Here is a 16,880-nt window from a genome sequence, read left to right as displayed (position 1 = left end):
GGAGTTTGAAGAAAATGTAGTTATTGGGTGAGAAAATGTGGTGTGAGCTATGTGGATATTGCATTGCTACATTAAAGAGTTTAGTTTGAGCTAGATTACTTTGATTACTTAGGCCCTTGGAGAAGCTTTTTTTTAATAAATACTTGTGCTCAAGTGATACCATCCAAGTATCATGCTGTAAGCTGATATTTCACATTTCACAACGCTTTTTGCTGTTGTGTATGAGAAACTGATGCTTGTGTTCATCCAACTTGTTTTGCTCTAAAAAATCAAATTCCTTAGTGTAAGTGTCACCACTGTACTTTGCTTCCTATCTCCATGCATGTCCTGTCTGTTGGAAGCATTCTGGTTGTTTAATTCTTATGTATTTATGAGGAATATTAGCAGAAAATGTTTTTTGTTTTTTTTTCTAGAAGTACCAATGTTAGGACTGCTTAGGTCTATAAAAGCAAGAGAGTTCTTTATTAAGGCATTTGTTCAAGCCTAATTTTAATTAATATAGGCTGTTAAATTGACAAATGTTTTCAAAAAGCTAGATTTATAAGGGCCTGTGCAAGGTCTCTGTTACTTCTCAGCAGCCTTGTCTGATGAGGTGCTAGAGTGATTGCAAACATCAGTCAGTATGCAGAGCATTCAGAGTCCTTCAAAATCCCTATACATTTGTGCAATCATTTGTTCATTATGGTGCCAAATTACAGGCTGAACAGCTACTACATCTGGCTGAAAATGGAGTGGAGCCATAAATCACAGAATTAGAGCAGAGCTAGCTAAGTCCTTCCTAAACTTCTGTTAACACAACTGAATTGGATTATTTTTTTTTTTTTCTCCAGTGCTTATAATGAAAGAACCCAAAGGGTTGACCTGTGTCAATGGCTTTCAGAGCCGTTTTTGTTGTCTGTGGTTATGTGGTTCTTAATCATTTAAAAATTCTTAATGATGTTGACTGACATATCATCTAGTGCTCTTAATGCTGTAGAGATGCTAGAATGATGCAAATGTTGAGGACAGATGTGAGGCTAGGTTTGAGCCACAGCCTGTCATACTCTATTTGCTGCTCCTGAACAATTCTCTCACAGCTTTATCCCTTAGTGTACCAAGTAATCTACAGAAGCATGAGGATGTACTAGTCTACTCAATGAGAGGCAACTTTTCAATCACACCTGTATTTCAGAAATACAGAAATGTGCTAACTTAAATGAGCCTGGGAAGATTCAACAATCCCTTGTTAGAGATCCTGTGTTTCTGGTGTGTGAAGTGATAAAATACTGCATGGTCTGATTGTGACACACTTTCTATGATCGGGAAGCTATTTGCTGCCCTTCCCTCTTCCTCTTTGTTTCTTAAGTTCTGATTTCATTTTTCTCTTAACTGCAGGTCACTTCATGGGCAACAACACAGTGATCGATGTTTTGAGGAGAGAAGGGTATGATGTAGAGCACACCCCAGCTGGACAAGCCATCAACAAGTAATGCATGCCTTTATTGTAGCTGAGCTTTTGTTGGGAGGGCGGATTTGTAAACAGTCACAAAGAGGTAGTAGCAGCTGAAACCATACTAAACAGTGAGCTGGGCTCCTTCTGTTCACTGAAGCAGCGTACTTTTCCATAAGGCCAGTTAGGAAACAGGATTTTGTTGGGTTTGGCCTGTGTTTTTTTGGAAAAAACAGACTTTTTTTTTTTTTCTAAGGTTTTAGCTCTTTCAGTAACTTCCATAGAATATGCATTCTTGGTTCAGCAGATCTGGACACTGTCTCATATCACACAGGCTTCTGTGTCCCTTCATTCCTCCTAAGTGTTCAGCTGCCTTACCTTCTAACACTTTATTTCTCTTACACTGCTATTTTTTATTCTTCCATATTACTCTCAGCCTCGAATCTGGCTCCTTAGGGTCCACTTAGTCTCTTGCTAGTTGTCCCCACCAAAAGTGATAGCTCTCACATCCTTTGCTCTTTCCTGCATTTATAAGCCAAGATACTTGCTGTACAGGTATATCTTGTAGCTGTCCTTTGAGTTATCCCCTTAGCCTCTCCCCAGCCTATCAGTGGGTGCCTTTATCTATCTCCATGATCTCAGTTACTATAAAATGCCAAATCATCTCCATACTCTGCAAAGAATTACCTATGCTTTCTGAACTACCTGCCACCAGCTTAGACTCTGCAGTGCTCTTCTCTCCCATCTCTAGTCTCTTGCCAAAGAAGTGTCCTTGCATCCCTCAGAATATCTTCATTCTTCCCTAGAGGCACTGCTAAAAGGCCACAGTGGAAAAAAGGCTTGATCTCAATTATTTTACTGTTTCCCTTTCATCCTCTGCACCAGGAATGTTCTCCCTCCCTCAGTGCTTGCATCTCTGTTCCTCCTTCCTCACATTTCTGATAAGGGGCTTTTAGGATTAACATTGGACTTTTTTCTTTTATGTGAATTGTCCAGGGGCACATGCAGAGTCTTGTGCTATGCCAGGGGCTCCAGTAAGATGCAGTGCAAAATAATAACAAATATTCTTCTCCTGCTGTGATTGCTTCATCTTTCTCTTTGCAGCACTTCTGCTGCCTTTTTCAGACTGTGAAATTTAAATTCTGGCAGGCCAGATATTTTCTATGATTACTGACATTGCCCATTTGCATTGAAGCATTATCTACACCAAACACATCCCCTTACGTACATCCATGCATCCCCTGATGCTGCTGACACCAGCGGGTAGGTAATCTGACAAAGAGAGAGCCTCTGTGCTTCCACACAAGACTTAATGATCCTGTAATACTGAAGTAATGTTAGGCGACTTAGTGTATCAGTGTTTATGGTGGTAATAAAAAAACAAATTTTTGTCATCTTTTTTGTTTTTAAGAACTTTCTTAGTTTAGATATTCCTAAAAACAGCTATAGCAGCTTCTTAAAACCTAAAGAGAGCTCAATATGTACTTGGGAATAAACAAAATCTTCTAATTCCTGGTAGGAGCAGGAAGAGCCTACCTTTTGCCCCAGAAGTGCAACAGATAAGAGGCTCTGGGACTGACAAAAGGAGAGGGTGTAAGTAACAGTCAAGACCCAAGAAGGAACAAGCACATTAAGTTGATCCAGAAAAGAAAAAAAAAAAAGAAAGCTCTGGGGAACTCATTGCCTTGCAGTATTTAAGAGAGTTTATAAAGGAGATGGAGACTGACTTTTTCCATGGGCACATAGATGATAGGACAAGGGGACCTGTTTTAAACCAAAACAGGAGAGATTTAGATTAGATGTTTGTAGGAAATCCTTTACCCAGAGGATGGTAAGGCCCTGGCACAGCTTCCCAGGGAAGCTGTGGATGCCCCACTCCTGGAGGTGCTCAGGGCCAGGTTGGATGGGGCACTGGGCAGCTTGAGCTGGTGAGTGTCATCCCTGTCCACAGCAGGGGATTGGAACTGACTGGGGCCTTAAGGTCCCTTCCAACCCAAACCATTCCACTATTACACGATTTTATGAATCTGCTGCTCTGTAAAGAGGTATGTGTAAGGAGATCAAGGGCAGATGACTGTGAGAAGGAAGTTTAGATCTTCATACATCAGGGAGATGGGTATCAATGTTTCTCAGGAAAGCTAGTTACCTGATTTTTCTGACCATATCTACTGAGTTCACTGTCCAATCATCACCTTCTGTGTCTTCATAAGTACTTAGTTTGTCACTAATTGCATCTCAGACACTTTACTGGGCAGTACTGAACAGAAGGTCTTTCCTGGAGCCTTGACTTTAAAGCTGACTGAGTGAGCAACATGAAGAAAACAGCACGTTAATGTTTTCTTTGAAAAAAAAAAAAAGTGATAACATTTCTGAATGATGTGGTAGCAAAGAATTTCAAGAAAAACATGAGATCTGTAGGAGAACATTTGAAGTGGGAGAAAGACCCATTCCAAGAGTATATCAGAATCCATGGGGAAAGATGAGAGCATTTCTGCATTTGCATGCCTGTTCTAGCAGTTGCTCAAAGGGTCTCTGGAAGAATCACTTGTAGGCAGTGCTGCAGAAGAGATTATGTACATAAGTATCTGTTGTTCATGGTGCTCTGAGGCTGCAGGTATCTAAATAAACAGATGGCCATACAGTTTGGAGGTTGTCCTGGCTGTGGCTATAGCAATATTTTAGCATCTCCTGGCCACATATTTGGTACAAGGAGGCTGCAGGCAATAAGGTAGTCTTATCTACAGAGGAGGAGTAGTGGTGCCCACTCAGAGATTTTCACCAATAAAAAGACAGACATGGTGAATTAAAATCATAGAAAAGAGAACCAGGAGACCATAATCAGAGGGTCTTTAAAGAGATAAATCATGTCCCTAGAGACAACAGAATGTGTGTCAATCAGTAAAGAGAAGATGAAGGTTAGGGGATATGAGATGTTGTGGAGGAAAGCTGAAGTATCGTGACACCTTAGAGTGATAAAGTAATGCTATAGCAATTACAAGGATTCTGAGTGGAGTGAATAGCCCACACATCTTTCTGCACCAGTCTGTCACATGAAGCACTCCACATGTGATTTTCCTTGCAGGAAATAAGATCACACTCTCTTCATTTTCCATCTACTACTTCCTTGATTTTGCAGCCCACAGTCTCACCCTCTTTCAGGATGGATCTTCTTTACTGTCTATAAAGGAAATGTGTTCACAGTGATGAGATAGCTTGAAAACAGCAGCCAGGCCAAAAGATGTATACTGGACCTCTTGCTCTCCATGACTTTGCAGAACAGAAAAGAAACACTCCATAATGCTGGGAAGGCTTCACTGACTGAAGTCATGTTTCTGTGCAATGGTCTGTACTCTTTTGTTACCCTTCTGAGTTCCAGTCCAATCCGGTCTTCAACTTTGTCCTGTTAAAAACAATAACAACAACAACAACAAACTTCTGTGTCTCTTATCTTTATAAAAGTAGTCTATAGATCAGTTAAATATTTGTGTTGTGCTGTTGTTCACGGAGTGAATTGAGTAAGTTTGTGCAGAAACTTGAGAATAAGAAAAGAGAATCTCTGTTCCAAATAAGGAAGAGAACTGTGGGCAAGGAAAGCTGAGATTGGATAGGAGACTGCATGCAGGCTGCATATCATGTAATATGGGTGGGGAGATGCTGCTTGCTTGAAGTATTATGAAACAGAGCTTGAGTAATCAGGGTGGAGTTGGTTATTTCTTTGAAACATCCCCTTTACACTAAACTGAGTTAGAATTGCCCTGACAGCCATTTCTGGGCTCTTGATTCAGTGATCTCTTGGGCTTATAGAATTATAGAATCACTTGAGTTGGAAGGAACTCTTAAAAGTCATCTAATCCAACTCCCCTGCAGTGTACAAGGACATCTACAGCTGGATCAGGTGCTCAGAGCCCCATCCATCCTGACCTTGAATTTCTCTGGCCTCCCTGGGCAATCTGTACCAGTGCCTCACCACCATCACTGTAAAAAACTTATTTCTTGTATCTAACCTAAATCTCCCCTCTTTCAGTTTGAAGCCATCTCCCCTTGTCCTTTTACAGTAGACCCTGCTGAATCGTCTATCTTCTTCCTCTTAACAGACTCCCTTTAGATATACTAGAAGGCCACTCTTAGGTCTCCCCGAAGGCTTCTCAACTCCAGGCTAAACAGCCTCAGCTCTCCCAGCCTGTCCTCGTAGGAGATGTGTTCCATCCCTTGAAACAGTTTCCTCTGGACACACTCCAGCAGCTGCATGTCTTTTCTGTACTGAGGACTCTCATCTGGACGCAATACTCCAAGTGAGGCCTCACCAGCGCAGAGCAGAGGAGCAGGAACACCTCTCTTGCTTTGCTGGCCATGCTTCTGTTGATGCAGCTCATGATACAGTTGGCCTTCTGGGTTGTGGGGGCACGTTGCTGGCTCATATCCAGCTTGCTTCCACCTGTACCCTCAGGTCCGTTTCAGTGGGGCTGTACCCCATCCTTACATCCCACAGCATGAACTGATAGTGGGAGTTGCCACAACCCAGGTGCAGAAGTTGCACTTGGATTTGTTGAACCTCGTGAGGTTCTGCTGGTCCCATTGCTTGAGTCTATCTGGGTCTCTCTGGATGGCATCTCGTCCCTCATGTGTGTTAACTGCACCCCACAGCTTGGTGTCATCTGCAGACTTGCTGAGCCTGCACTCTATGTCACTGTTGATGTCATTGATGAAGCTGTTGAAGAATGCTGGTCCCAGTACTGATCCCTGAGGAACAGCACTTCTTCATTCAGACATTGAGCCACTGACCACAGCTCTCTGGGTATGATCTTGTAACCAAGTCCTCATCCATCAAACAGTGCACCTGTCAAATCCATATCTTTTGATTTGCAGAGAAGGATATTATGGGGACCATGTCAAAGGCTTTAAAGTTATCAGGGACCATCCCAAAGGCTTCTCAGTCTTGGCATGTGAGAGAGCTCATGTACCCTTATAGCCCGACTGCAGCATGTTTGAACTTTCAGATAATGCTGCCAGTTTAAACCAGACATTTTTAAATCTGGGACCAATGCAACTAGAAAGCTAAAGGCCTGACTCCTATTTCCTCGTGTTAGCTATAAGTGCATGCAAAGCTCACATCTGCTTTGGGGTAATTGGCTGATTGGCTGTAATTACTCAGCCTCTTACCACCTCCCCTATGATAGTGGCCTTGATGCTGCCAGTTGCTTGCAGACTAAGTGGTCCAAAAGATTGCTTAATGTTATGTTGAGCCATTTCCTCCTAAGATAATCATTTTCAAGATGCATTTCTGCAAACAAGACCATAGTTTGTGGACTAGCTTGCGGCTTGCCTTCTCTACAAGTGAAATTCGCTGATCAAGGATTAGCTCTTGGTGTACCTTAGTTGTCCCATCCCTGCCCTTTATCCCCATCAGGACAGGACTGCTGGAAGAAACCAAATGGACTGTGTTCTGCTGGAATTCAGATTAGAAGAGTATGGTTTGACCTCCTCTGACTTTGAAAGTGATTCCTCTTTCGTCTCTTTGTAGATATGCAAAGGTATTCCCAACTGCTCTTATACCCTGTGCCAGACTGCATCTTTTTCTCTGATCCAAATTACCTCTTTTCCAAAGTTGGTTGGTTTTTTTTTAATTAAAGACAAATATTTTGATCAGAATATTTACTTCAGGAAGAGGAAATAGGAATACAAGGCAGAAAAATAACCATACTTTTCTATCTATAGGAAACATTTGTTTTGCATGTGTCCAGATGGTATCTGTACCAAGATTCTGCCTCAAAGCCTTTTAAACATTATCCATGTTCCCTTCTTCTTCCAGCGGAAAACTCCCCAAAACTTTGTTAGCCTTGTCATCGTCCTCACCAGCACATCACCCTTATGTAGTGTCCCAGGAGCTCCCACTGCCATTGCATACCCTGAAAGAGGAGGAGGAAGAACTCTTGCCTCACCTGCTGCTACCTGATGGCATCGATGTGCTGGAGAAGGTAGAGAGGAAGTACAAAAAGAAGAAGCAGCAGCAGAAGAAGCAAAGACTGCGGCAGTTTAATGACCTATGGGTTCGCTTTGAAGAAAGGTAGCTAATGGCTGGGAAGGGAGGTGGGCTTGGCATGCAAATTGGATTTTAGCTTGGACTGATTAATCAAGTAGGCCAAGCTTCTGCGGAAGCTAGATATGTTCTGAGGGTGTAGGATCTGACCCGCCTCACCATGATTCTTGCAGAGACCTTTACTCAAGGCTGCTTGTGCTTTTAGGGATGAAATTGCTTCTTCCTGCGGGGTTAGGTTGGTGGAAAATCAGGCATAACATGCAGGGAAGCCTTGCCAAAAACATTTTACATTTGAGCTCAAGGGATTGTGTGTACATAGTTCCTATCTTAATCACAGATGACTGGATCCACTGGTGAATGTACAGCCTCTTGGATTTTTTACCCAAGAGCAGCTGCATATGTGGGAACTCTCATGTCTAGCATATGTGCTCCTTGCATTTGGACACTATACATTATTTCTAGTATCTGTATTCTTCCAGTGCTAAAGAACATGCAAGCCCTGATGCATTACCAGAAATCTGGAAATGGGAATGACAACCCAAAGTGTGATTGAGTTAAGATGAAAAATGGAGCACGTTGTGGGGAAAAGGTTTACATCCTCCTGGCAGTTTTCACACAGAAGAGCTTTCTCCCTACAGGAATTATAGCAGCCTGCAAAAAAGCCTCATCCCTCACAAGTGATACTTAGGTCTGCGGCTGAATGTGAACTTTCATGTTTACCTTGTGTCAAGTAACACACAGGCCTGATTCTAGTTCTTCTCATATCTCTGCCATGTTCAGGTTGAGAACATGTTATTTCTGTGGTGCTATGAATGAACAAAAAGGTCAAGATGATGGAAAAGAGCTGTAGCTCTTAAACTGAAGTTTCTATGTTCATTTTTTCTCTCTCAAAAGCATATTTCTTCCTGGTCCCCAAAGTCCTGAGTATCATGCCTCTTTGTCCCAACTGTACCACTGCTTTGAGTAATGCAGTGCTTACAAAGTGCAAACAGATGCAGCAGCTTTTGATTCTTTTTCTGTTCCAAGCATTCAGCCTTTGTCAAACTTTTTAGATCAAACTCTTTTCCCTCTTTTTAGGGCAATTTTCACTCCTCCTTCCAAACGAAGTGCACATGGTTTGGGGAGAGGGGGGAGACAAATGTGCATGGAGGTTTGCATGTCCACTGACAGACATATACACAGTCCAAGACACGCCAATTCAACAAATTGTTATATTGATCACATCTGATATTGTGTTTTACTGTAACATTTAATCACAGAATCGTTTGAGTTGGAAGGGTCTCTTAAAGGCCATCTGGTTCAACTCCCCTGCTATGAACAGGGACACCACAACTAGATCAGGTGCTCAGAGCCCCATCCAGCCTGACCTTGAATGTCTCCAGGGATGGGAGAAAGCCCGCAGACTACATTTACTTCTGTTAATGTAATTGATACCAGCTATTTGCTTTTCTTGACAATCTGTTTAGCTGAAACATCAACTAATCAACTAAAAAATGATTTGGAGTCCTTATCAGCCTAAGCTCCCACCCTAACTGCACGCCATCATCTTCTGTTTTTCATATGCAGTTATTCTTGTGAAGTTCAGGAGCATCAGTGGGTGCCCTGAAGTAAGCCTCCATGCCTTCAGGACATAGAATATTGGAGCATGTGTTATTGTTACTGAATTGGAGATGTTTTAGGGGAGCATACTGGATTGTAAGTGCAAAACAGTAGTGAAGTAGAAGCAGAACTAATTATGACAGCTTAGAAAACTGTGAGATAAATAAGAGAGCAGCAAATGCCTCCTTTCCTTTTTGTTTGTAATCTTTTCTGTCCTCTACCAATTAAGCCATCCTTTGAGCTGTAAGCCTGCTCAGGCGCTAGGCTCTTACTGCATCTGGCTGCCCACACGGTCCTGTGCCGAGCGGACAGCCCCACCTGGTGGCACTGCGGACACCCGGCTCCTGGATGCACGAGCTCCCTGGGTGCCTTATCACGGGAATGCTCCCAGATTCCTGATGCATGGGCCTGAACCACGTATAACTTCACGCCTGGAAATGTGAAAGATGCAGATTGAGTGACCTAATGCAACTCTGTAGTGGATTTGGCTGAATTGCTTTGGTTCATGCTCCTCTATGTGCGTATCAGCTAACAGCTGTATTTCTTTGCTGTGCCACCTGCTGGCTTCTCTGCTCAGACTTCCTATGGGACCTTTGCACACAGAAGGGTACAATTTTTAAAAAAGAATGCTGATTGCCTTTCATTTCCCAAAGCATTTTGCTTTATGCGGTTAGTCAAATAAGGCAAAAACAAAGCACAACAGTTAGGAAATATGCAGGAAATATGACCCTGCTGTTGTGTTTGGCAGGTAAGTTTGCTTCTGACTTTATCACAATTTGTATTCCATTTTCACACAGCACCGTGATGCCCTGGAGGGCACATCAGGCTTGTAGCTTTGGCATCACTCATGGCTTTAATCGTTGTTCAAAAAGAGACTCACATACCTCTTCTGAGCCTCAACCTGTGCTGCAAGACTGCAGGAGCTCACTCAGCTCTGGGCAGTTCGTGTCAGCAGCATGCAGGGTAAAAGTCCTCTCCTTCACCACGTGCTGCCATAATGGGAGCATAGTATTTTGTAAGCTCTCACCCAGCTCATGCTCATCACCAGCCCAGGGTCCTCAGTACCACCAGAGATACTTTGAGACACTGTGATCTTTTCCCTGTAGCATTTCTGTTTTTAGGAAGTGTTTCTGGCAGGGTCTCTTTCTCTTCTTAGGGGATGTCATTTAAACCCTTTGTAATTCCTGACCTGTGGAAGGGAACAAGCAGCATAGGGGTGAGTGTAGTCCAGGCTAAGGTGCACACATAGAGAAGTTTGGTAGGGGAGAATGGATTCAGCTGAAGGGAGGTGCCTCATTCCTGTAGAGCTGAGCTAAGCAATTCTGCTGCAGGGATGCTCCTCTAAAGCATAGGTGGTTTTGTTCTTATTTTCTACCTAGCTGTAAGGCAAGCTGGAGGGCTAGGAAAGCTGCCACCTTGCCCACCTGCCTGCCTGTGTAAGAGCAGAGATCAATCAGTCTGAGCACTACTATTGTTTCAGGGCAGTCCCCACCCTCCTCAGCTTATTCCGTGTTCTCCCCCAAGACTGATTCACACTTAGGTGGGCTAGGGCTTCTGTATACATCAGCTGTGTGAGAGCTGCCTATGCCCTTGAAGAAGGGGAAAGGCAAGTCTCTGCCATTAGGCACAGTACTTTGGTGAGCATGGAGCCGGTGTAAGGGACCATGCCCAGCATCTTGGGTGCCCAGAAGATGAGCAGTGGGGCACAGAAGCCAGCAGTGTGCGGGTTTCAGCCAGTTCTGGGCTAAGTCTGGACTGACGTTCTTCTTCGCTTGCCTTGCAGTGCCACCGACCCTCCTCCCCGTATCCGTATCATCAATGGCTACATCACAGTGGAACCCCAGCCCCGGGGCCATGGACGGTTCAGTCCCGCTCACACAGACACCAGCTCGCACAGACACAGTGGCTCTCACCAGCTCTTCCACTCCCTTCTGCTCTCACTACTGACTTTGGCTATGCATATGATTAGGCTGCACTGAGATGTAAGGGGAGCCGAGCGGCAGGGCTCTCCCCTTAAAAAGCAAACAAGAGAATTAAGTTAAAAATAAAAATAAAAACGGAAGACTTTGTGAGTGGGGCACCTATTCTGTGTGGTGTTCTCAAACTGCTTCCTTTTCCTGAACCTAGATCATTAACACTATTAACTGGTTTGACCTGCCCAATACAGGAGAAGATATTTTAATGAAAGTGTTATTTAATCCTTCTCTTGCAGAAGAGTGACTTCATGTTATCCCATAATGCTTTGGGGAAATGTATAATGTTGCTATAACATAGCTGTTGTTTAGCTGGATGAGCCCAACTGAGTTATACTTATTGCACCTTCAGTGCCTTGCGTGGGGATTTACACACCACTAGCTTGTTTTTTAGAACAGAGTATTTTGGTCATACGAACACAGCTGGGAGGAAGAGGTTAGTATTTTCTAGTAATGCTTTTAACTCTTTTTAATTCCTGCTTATTCCTGCTCCAGGTTATACATAAAGGTTCATAAAAAACACCTTCTACAATAGAATAAAACAGTAAAGACTTACAAACAATGTTTTCTGCTGTCTGTGTAGCACTGTTTTAAGATGGATAAAACTTAACTTCCAATGTCCAGGCAAGTCACTTTAACACTAATATATGTTTAAGGAAAAACTGATTGCTGGGTTTTTGCAGCTTTTGTTTACTCGTGTTTTTTATATTTGCCTCCAAAATAGAAATTTTCAGTAGGTGATTTTACAACACTGGAATCAGGTTTACCCTCTTTATCTAAATCAGAAATAGATTGTTATTTTATCGTTGGATTTTTTTTTTTATCTTTTTTTTTTTTTTTTTTTTTTTTTTTTTTTTTTTTTTTTGAGGGGGGAATCCTTTCTAATACTTCTGCAAAGTTAGATTCCACTCCAGGAAACCTTTGACAATTTTCAACTGATCAACTGATCATCAGATTTCCGAAATTGTTATCGATCCTCTGCTATCTACTTAAAATGAACATACTGTATTGACTCATGGTTCTAGGAACACTGAAAGTGGTGATGCGTGGTTTTTTTGTCTCTGTACAGGACCTCCTCTTGTGACCATGCTGACTCATGAGAAACATGTCCTCCCTCATCTTAGAAGGTCTTCATAGCACAGGAGGGTCTCATGAGATTTTTTATCTCACTTGTGAGAGGACTTACAGAAAATTCAGGCCTTGGCAACTTGCATGCACAGCAGATCCCTGCCCCTGTGAGACATCAAAGGATATGATTTCTTCAGATTTCTCTTCCTATGAAAATGCTTCACTACTTTTCGTTGCTTGTAAAAAGCACATTTTTCCTCCTCCTTCTGCTGCACAGTTCTGCTTTCCTCCAGGAGGAAAAATGTTTCTAGGTGTGTTAACAGAGTTTTCATCTAAAGATCTCAAATCCTGGTCCACTTCCAGGAGGACTGTACGTAAACAAAGCCTTAGATTGGTGAGGAAAACAAAGAAAGCAGAGTCTGAATATTGCTGTTTGCAACAGGAAAGAAGTTTTTACGCCCTGGGGTACAAGACAGAATCAATTCATTGCATATTCTTTATCAAAAGACATCAACATCTCAGAGACGTTCTGTTTTCCACGCGATGACATAGCAGGCAGGTTGGTGATGTGCTCCTCTCTGTCTCCGTCTCTGACTGGCCATCTGCTGGCGTAAACTCTCATAGAGTTGGTGTATCTGGCCTTATTTTCCTTGGGCTCAATGTGATCTGAACAGATCTGCTCAAATGGGGCATAGCTTAGTTACAGCCGTGCACTGCAAGCCTGACAAACTGAGCAAATGCTTGTGTATTTATGAGTGCATGTGAGGCAGGCATGAAAAGCATTACACCAGAATGTTCTGCTATCTGCTAGCCCATGCTTTGGCATTGTGGAATTGCTGTCCCCTCTCAGATGTGGCACAGACTCAGTGGGGTCTGCAAACATTGGAAGAAGGGGTTGGAGAGCTCTCACGCCCTTTTTCCATTACCAGATAAAGGCTGCCCTTCATGAAATAGTCGCAGACTGGCAAATAAAGAGTTCTCTTTATTCACTCCTGCACAGTTACTCTTGAATTTCACTTCTGTGCTGAGTGGAACAGCCACCACACACCACACAGTGGGTGTGGGCGCAGTGCGGTGATGCATTTCAGCAGTAGTGACAGCAACAGTGGGACACCTCTACTGGTGAGGTATTTATATGCACAGCATTTGGGCTCCTGCTCATCGATGGTGAAATTGCACAGCTAATGGTGGTGACTGTGTTGAAAAATAATGTTTTATAGCTGAGAATGCACTCTGTCAAACACTCTTGTTGTGCTCTATTTAGCTGTTCTAGTTTCCATGGAAATAAATAGGAGGCATTACTTTCAGAACGACCTATGTAGCTTTGGTTGCCTTGCAGTTTCTCCTGAGATCTGTCAGGGATATGGTGAATAGCAAACTTGATTCAGAAATAACTGAATCTGCAGGTGCATCCTTCTGTAGTGGAGAAGGTGTGAGAAACACGCTCAAGACCAGAAATTTCTAATCACAGATCAGGCAAAGATCTCTGTGAAGAGCAGTTTATTCATTATTGCAATAATGGGCGCAACCCACTACTGACAAGGGAGAAATTGTATAACCAGTCAGTGAAATCCATTCTGTTATGTAGCCTGGGTCTAACATAGTTAAAGCCTCTCCTGGAACTCATTGGTTGAGTGTCTCAGGTTCACAATCTTCTGACGCTGTTGCTACATTACACTTCCATAGCTATGTTATGCTTCCATACAATGTCTGCTACCAACCAATTGTCTTTGGGTACATTCTGTACTTCTTATAATGATAAGAGGGCAATATTTTCAACAACCTGCACACCAGTTCTGTTCTGTGCCTGCTCTACTGCACACAATTGCCTTACCTAGTGCCTGTGCCAATTTTACCTAGGTCAGAACGCCCCAGTCTCAATTTTACTCTGTTCAGCAACTTTCTTTTATGAAAGGCAGCTTATCCTATGCTACATACAGAAATACTGGAAATTTCCACTGCAAAAACACAATCCACCTCTAACAGAGGTGAAACTTGTCTCCTGAATGTGCCTCCCCATTTCCTGAGCAGTATAACAAAGCATACTTTGCTATGTCTGAACATCATTTTCCATTTTCCTTCCTTTGTACTTACTAATTGACTGACGCGCTCTGCTCTTCCCCACCTTACTGAAGCTCTTTTCATAAAACATCTCTCCAGTGCTGTGTGTGAATTGATCTTGTTTGAGGTGAGTGGGACTATTGCCTGCAGGTTTCTCATGGCCAAGATTTTTCAGCTTGGAGACTGGTATGTGCAAAGTTATTAACAGAATTTAAGAACTCACTCTGTTCAAAATATACTGGATTGATTATAAAATTCCTTCTGGATTGCACTGCAACCTGGTAAATACAGAAAACACAAAATACTTCTCTTTGTTTTGGCAGTTGCCGTGCCCCTATAAATATCACTGATGTTCAGCAGTGTATTGAGATATCCTGTGAATGTTTGTTGCTTGGCTAAGCTTCACTAATAGACTCTTCTACCATAACAGGCATGCTATTTAATCACTGGAAGACTTCACATTTATGTACATAGCTAGGGGAAAAAGGAAGGCAAACAACATTCAGAAAAGGGCTTGCACAAAAGTTCCTGTGTTTCCCAAGTTAGGATTTGTATCTTATCTTTACTTGCTGATGAAATGGATCAGGCACTAAGCACCATTCATTAAACTGGTTCACCTTTCAACAACTACTTCCTGCAGTTTCACAGCTTTTCCTCTGTCCTGCCCGTGGCTTTTAACACATTCAAGCTTTTTTTTTTTCTTTTTTCTTTTTTTTTTTTTTTTTGTGTATGTATTTAGTTAGCAATTTCCTAATACAAACAAGCTGCTTATGTTGGTCCCTCTTGTGAAGCATTGCAGGAGACATGGCTTCACTCAGCTTCCATTCAACTGAAGCTTTTCTATGACACTTTTCTCTCTGAGCTGTGAATGCCCCTTACTGAGCTGGGGATCCAGTGCTGGTTTGCTTTCATACCTTTTTAGAGTAAGATTTGAAAAATAAAATTACTGAAAGGAATCATTGCTCTTCAGATAGGGCCTAGAAGTATTACACACGTGCCTTCTGGGTGATGATAACTGTGGGAAAGGTGATGCATGAGCTGTGCAGATCATCCCTGACCCTGACGTTCCTTAAGGATCTCACACAGTTTTGTTATTTTAAAGGTGCCATAGTGGAAAAGGACACACATTAATGCAAACAAAACAAACAAAAATGTCTCCACCTTGCACCATGATTCACATTTCTTTTTGTGCTGAATCTGTCCAAAGGGCTTAATATTTTTTTTTTCTTCTGTTTTTAACCTTTAGTACAGCAAAAACTTCCAAAACAGACTGGGGGCAAAAGTGGAGGTGTAACAGAAGATGAATAAATGAATAGAAGAAAGAAGAAATCTAAGCAATTTGTTTTTTCCTCTCTCTGTGCTCCTTTTTTTTCCTCCTCTGCAACAGAGCTTCAGGGGAACATACAGTGCTCCTCAGTAGGGATAAAAGAATGTAGTGCTATAATGCTTCAACAGGAAAAATTTGTTTTCAGACACTCAGATAGTCTGATGACTGTTCTGTACCCTGTAGAGTTTAAACTGCTATTACTGCATAAATAAACGGAACAGTTCAGCGGGTTGCAATGGCCTTTTTTGACCACTATTTGAAACACTGTGACACAGCCTATAGAAATGATCCTGAAATCTCTTGGAAAACCAAGCAGCGGACTTTGGAAGATAGATTTTTCCAGTGGCTTGTTCTCTAGAAAATAAGGCACATCACTTACCCTTACCTGGCTTTATCACAGTGAAATACCTAAGGCTGGAAGGCTACCTTCCTGCAGCTGTTTATGTTCTGTGTATTGGATAGTCACTGGATCCATCATGTAACCATTCTTGAATTGTGCTCAAGTTTATCAGTTTCTCTGAAAAGATACACACAGTACTGACCATCAGCCCTCCGAATGACTGGAACCTCACATACTTGCAGTAACTAGCATTCAGGACTAGTGCGCATGACACAATGCACATCACATTGTCCAAGATGGTTTTGCTGATGATACATCTCAATACAGCACACTGGGTTGCATGGATACAGATGGAAGGCTGCTGGTGGAACCAGGCTCCTTGAGATCTAGAGCTGGTACTACCTCTGTGGAACTGTGCTAGGTGATATAGACGTAGAGACAAAGCAGCTCTGGCCCTGTGATTAATGGGTAAATAGTGCTCTTAACAAGGCTGTACTGAATGTGTCAGAAACCATGCAGATTCAATGTCTCCTCCTTCTACTTTCTAGAAACCAAAGCTTTGAGTATTTTAAGCCTGTCATTCATTTAATGAGCACTATGTTCCTTTATATTCAGGCAAGACTCCAGTGGATGTGCTGCCACACACAGTTACATACCATATTACTGTGATGACCCACCAAGTACATGTGTAATTCAGTGTTTGAAAAACATCACAGGAGATGGATTTTATATGTCTGATCTAAACACTGTGTAAAGTATGAATTTGCTGATTTTCCCCAGAGGTCACTAGAAAGCAAGGCAACTTTCTCAGGCATTCTCATGGTGAGTATCAGGTCTTGGTTCCTCGTAGAAGATTATGTGGTGTGTGGAACTTTGTGCTGAACTTTTGTATCATAATGGGTAATTATCTGCACCTGGACTTTCGAGGGTATGAGCTTGAACCTGAGTGGATCATACTGACCATAGTTTTTAAAGGAACTGGAAAGAAGTGCCATGAGAGGGAAGGATCTTCAGTAGCAGGCTTCTACCCTGATATCAAAGGTGAG

At 42.4% G+C, this 16,880-nt stretch overlaps 1 protein-coding gene across 2 annotated transcripts in view; it reads left to right on the top strand.

Annotated features, from left to right (window-relative positions):
* TRABD2A (TraB domain containing 2A) overlaps window positions 1–11,903 on the top strand; it is a 79,368-nt gene extending 67,465 nt beyond the window's left edge. For both annotated transcript variants that reach the window (XM_052700927.1, XM_052700926.1), the window contains 3 exons: window positions 1,375–1,465; window positions 7,239–7,493; window positions 10,849–11,903. In XM_052700927.1, the coding sequence (XP_052556887.1) occupies window positions 1,375–1,465; window positions 7,239–7,493; window positions 10,849–11,044 (542 nt within the window). In that variant the 3' untranslated portion in view covers window positions 11,045–11,903. The remainder of the gene's footprint in view (window positions 1–1,374; window positions 1,466–7,238; window positions 7,494–10,848) is intronic.
* Window positions 11,904–16,880: the final 4,977 nt, after the last annotated feature.

The sequence above is a fragment of the Tympanuchus pallidicinctus genome, unplaced genomic scaffold, assembly GCF_026119805.1.
Source record: "Tympanuchus pallidicinctus isolate F22 unplaced genomic scaffold, pur_lepc_1.0 scaffold4, whole genome shotgun sequence".
Lineage (NCBI taxonomy): Eukaryota > Metazoa > Chordata > Aves > Galliformes > Phasianidae > Tympanuchus > Tympanuchus pallidicinctus.
Note: the sequence above shows the minus strand (reverse complement) of the source record. Positions and strands in the feature narration are given on the sequence as shown.